Here is a 4,376-nt window from a genome sequence, read left to right on the forward strand (position 1 = left end):
TTAGAATTAAGAACTACACCCGTATCGTACAACCGTTACCATCTCTTAGATCGCCGCCCATCAAATCCATACCATTCCCATATGCGTCCGGTGACAACCCTTTTAGAACGGATGTAGGGCAACGCCTGTACCGTATCCATTCTTTTTCTTAACACGTAAGTGTGTAACCCATATGATTTTTTGCAAAAAAAATTTTATTTTTTAAATTTTTTTTTTGGAATGGGCTTTTGTTAAAAGAAAATAAAAAACAAAAAAAATTTCAAAAAATGGAAAATTAAAATTAAAAAAAATAAGAAACCACACAAAAAAAAGAGGGAGGGAAACTAGTGGTTCTCACGGTTCTCTCCATATTTGTGGTTCTCACATTAACCCTACCCTATATATATAGTATATATATATACACATATATATACACTAGATGGGTGTCCGCGCGTTGCAGAAACAAAAATATACAACTTTCGAGGTGTTGTGACAATGTTAATTTCAAATCAAATATTTAATCGAGACTTTTATTTGTATGATAGTTAACCAAAAAAAAATATTTGACGAACAAAGAAAATTTTAATAAAGTCTAAAACTTTTGTAAGAATATTGTATTTACCGTTTATATAATAGAAATAAATATGTATTAAAATGAAGAGTAAATTATATCAGGTCAATTTCTTTTATGAGTATATATTTTTTTATAAAGTATTTTATATATCTTTTATTGAATTAATAAACAGTCAATTACTTATAGTAAATAATAATGACAAAGTCGATTACTAGCTTCTATCACACAACAAAAGTGATAAATAGAATTACAAACAATAAATCGAGTATGATATATTGCTTCCTTTGAGATGAATTTGTAGCCCCATGGCTAGGTATCACACGAACTTTGATCTGAAATGGCTTGCTTTACAACGCGGGAATACGCTTCTTTTGCCTGAGAACAAGTACCAAAATATAGTGACTTCATACTATATATATACACTGCATCAAAATGGTATAGGGTACCAAAATGGTTGTGAGTTATGAGTACCTGCTTATCCCATTGGCATCGAATAGTTATGATGGCTAGTGTTAACGTTTGTACGACTGTCCCACTCAGCATTCCGGTCCAAAGACCCTGTTTACACACACAAGATGGTCAACGACTAAGCCAAATTAATTACCCTGCGACGACAGTAGTCTTTCAATGAAAACCAATTTCAATTCATCATGTAACAAAAGGTCTATATATCTCCAACCTTAATCCCTAATCCAAAAAATTGTTCCAATATGACGCCAAGCGGGACTCCAACAACGTAGTAGCTTCCAAGATTAACAATTGCGACCTGGGATTGCCACCCACAACCCAGCGCAACTCCTATATATAGAACTCAAAAATAAAAATGAAGTTGATGTAACTTTGGGAAACTTAAATACTAAACACCAAATCAGCAGTTAATTCGATCCTTACCTGTAAACACGGGTTGAATGCAACTAAGAAGAACAGTAACTGCTAACAACACGGAAAGTTCATTAACCATGTTAATGACCGTGTTGTTTGATGTAAAGATCATAGCCAATTTATCAGGAAATGCGAGTATGACTATAGCAAACATGGTGCCAATAAGGATTGATATTAGCAATGATATCTTGGTAGCAAATATTGCACCTTTTGCATTTCCTGCTCCTAGCTCATTTGCTACACGAACACTGCCTCATACAAGAAAAAGTATATATCAAAAGTTAACCCAATTTTCATATGGTCTAAAATGTAAATTAATATTAATCGTTTTACATTTGTAGCAACAGTATTTCTGGTTATCATAACCAATCGATAAAACAGTTGTAAGAAATAGCTGTTGGCTGGGGACTATGAACATACCCTGTTGCAGCCAAGAATCCGTATGGAATCATGATCTCCCAACCGTAAGAAGTTATGCTGAAAACGTGAGAACGGAAGGCTATTTAGATATATACCGGCTGTTGATATTACAACAATTCAAGGGTGATAATTTTTGTTAAAGGTTAAGTTATTTAGTGATTAGACTTGGGTTTAGCTAAGTGTGTAAAAGGTGTAAGTGTGTGAGTTTGGAATTGAGAGAAGATGTTGGAACAGAAAATGCAGATGCAAATGGATACAGAAACAAACCATATCGAAAGTGCATCAATATCGACCGCTGTGTTCCCCAAGCTGCCTGCTACTATCACTAATACTCGATAGTAAAAGCTCTCCAACCTAAAAAACATACACTATTCACTTAAGACAGCCTTTTTTTTTTTTTTTGACAGGTGACATTTGAAAAAAAACAAACCCCCTTATTAACATATAATTTTAATATGCATTCAAAAAGACTATTAGTAGTGATGAAACATGGATGTAAAAAAATTGTTATCACGAAAGCGGCAAGCAAGCATATATAACTAGCAAAAGAAGAAACAAAATCAAAACTTACGCGAGCATAACACTTGAAGCAGCAGAGAGCTTAAAGAAGTCCCATAACCCCGAAAATGCTTCCATTGAAAATCCATACCAAGATTCACGACACCCTCCACATACAGCATATAAGAAAAGGCCCAAAACAGACACCCACCACGAGAAATCAAGCATAATCGCAGCCCCAACAACACCAATCGTATAATATTTAGCAAAAAACCAATTAAGTAGCAGATGGATTACAAGAGCCAAACCAGACACCCAACCAATCACGGACGTCTTCAGCTGACCCTGCAAGAATCTCACCAACGAAAACTGAAAAACAAAGCTCATGTGCATCGGAATCAGCCATACCGCTACTGTCCCTGCCAACTCTGCCACCACCTCTGGCTGTCCGGTTAGTTTAAGTATTGGAGTGGCGAATATAAAAAGGGGTAACAATAAAATTGAGCCTATAAGCAAAACAACCCATGATCTTTGCAAGTAAATTCCTAACATATGATATTGTTTTGCCCCATAAGCTTGACCACAAAGAGTTTCAAGTGCACTTGCCATTCCTAGCTACAAATACATACTAATTAGATTGTCATGCATATAATAATAGTAATCAACCTAACTCATATGCCTAAAAATCAACCTAAAACCTTAAGAATTTCACATGTGGATATTTCACTAATTCTCTTTCCCAATCTTGCCCCTTGATTTTTCTACATGTCATTATCTTACTATTAGGCATATCTTTAGGCACACCAATTAGGTTGCTTTATCATTATCCAAATTATAAATGTAATTTCACTTGGGCATACGCCCCTTTGAATTACCAAGAAGCCGAAAGTGATGGAAGTGATCACTGTGGTGGCAATGGAGATGGCAGCAAGGTCAGTGTCGTTAAGGTGGCCAGCGAAAGATTGTGTTATGACAGCAAGGGAGTACAAAGAAAGCCGGGAGAAGATGGATGGACCAGCAACCTTCCAAATCTTCTTTACTTCCGTCCATGTTCGTTGGACTAACGAAACTAATTCGTGTTCCGATACAGACACTTGTTGGTGGTCTTCTGAGGTTGATAACAAGAGGGGACGTTTGTTGCTGTGTTCTTCCATTTCTTCCTTTTTTCTTTCTTTTTTTTTAATGACTGATCATCAGCTAAGTATAATTGAGATATAGTACGTTCATACTTTAAAATGGTGGGGTTTGGTTCGAAAACAATGACAAGTTGATCCACACATGTGGGAGTTCAAATATCAGAATTTGAAGATTTATTTGTTTAATAATAATAAACGAATAGTTGAGATCCATATTCTATATATGGTATATCAAACATTATTAAAGTGATTACTATTTATTTAAGTACTTTGTGTGAAAAATGTCGCATAATACAAAATGGATTAATATCTTGGAATGTAATAAATTTTAGAAATATTTCATATATGCCATTGATAACTAACAAAATATCATATTTATCTAATTAAATTTTAAAATATCATATATGTCATTTCTTAGACCTTCAAATATCAAATATGTCATTGTCAAGTAAAAAACAAAAATCATTTGTGCTCAAATACACTATTCGATATTATTTTCGAAATTTATCATATATATGTTGTCATTATTTTCGAAATTTATCTAACATATCATTGAAATGTATCAAATACTTTAAATTATAATTAAATTTTAAATTTGTATTTATTTTTTTCTTTTGAAATTCATGAGACTAATTACTATGCAAAAAAAATATATATATATATATTACATAATTCAGTCACTTACAAACTAAGATCGCAATACTTAATTATATACCATGAATTGAATTAAATAACGGATTTAAAATTATCAATCAAATTAATCATGTGAGTATGGTAACTTTGAATTAAATTTACGTGGTTAGGGTAAAACATGAGTTGAATTATAAAAACAAAAGAAAACCGTGTAATTGTGAATTTCAAAAATTTTTTAATAACTTTAAAGATTT

The 4,376-nt window shown here is 33.1% G+C and overlaps 1 protein-coding gene across 5 annotated transcripts; it reads right to left on the reverse strand.

The window, feature by feature from the left end:
• Positions 1-704: 704 nt before the first annotated feature.
• On the reverse strand, positions 705-3,512 carry LOC122579287 (protein DETOXIFICATION 27-like). 5 transcript variants are annotated; one of them, XM_043751426.1, is made up of 9 exons: positions 3,229-3,512; positions 2,427-2,968; positions 2,123-2,209; positions 1,856-1,912; positions 1,643-1,683; positions 1,445-1,483; positions 1,233-1,351; positions 1,025-1,111; positions 705-928 (listed from the first exon to the last, which is right to left on the reverse strand). In XM_043751426.1, the coding sequence occupies exons 1-9, from the start codon at positions 3,505-3,507 to the stop codon at positions 863-865; spliced, it is 1,317 nt and encodes a 438-aa protein (XP_043607361.1). In that variant the 5' UTR covers positions 3,508-3,512; the 3' UTR covers positions 705-862. The 5 variants fall into 5 exon arrangements, with proteins under 5 accessions (XP_043607361.1, XP_043607364.1, XP_043607362.1 ...); XM_043751429.1 differs by having other exon boundaries at positions 1,445-1,683; positions 2,427-2,698; XM_043751427.1 differs by having other exon boundaries at positions 1,445-1,683; positions 2,427-2,797.
• Positions 3,513-4,376: the final 864 nt, after the last annotated feature.

The sequence above is a fragment of the Erigeron canadensis genome, chromosome 8, assembly GCF_010389155.1.
Source record: "Erigeron canadensis isolate Cc75 chromosome 8, C_canadensis_v1, whole genome shotgun sequence".
Taxonomy (NCBI): Eukaryota; Viridiplantae; Streptophyta; class Magnoliopsida; order Asterales; family Asteraceae; genus Erigeron; species Erigeron canadensis.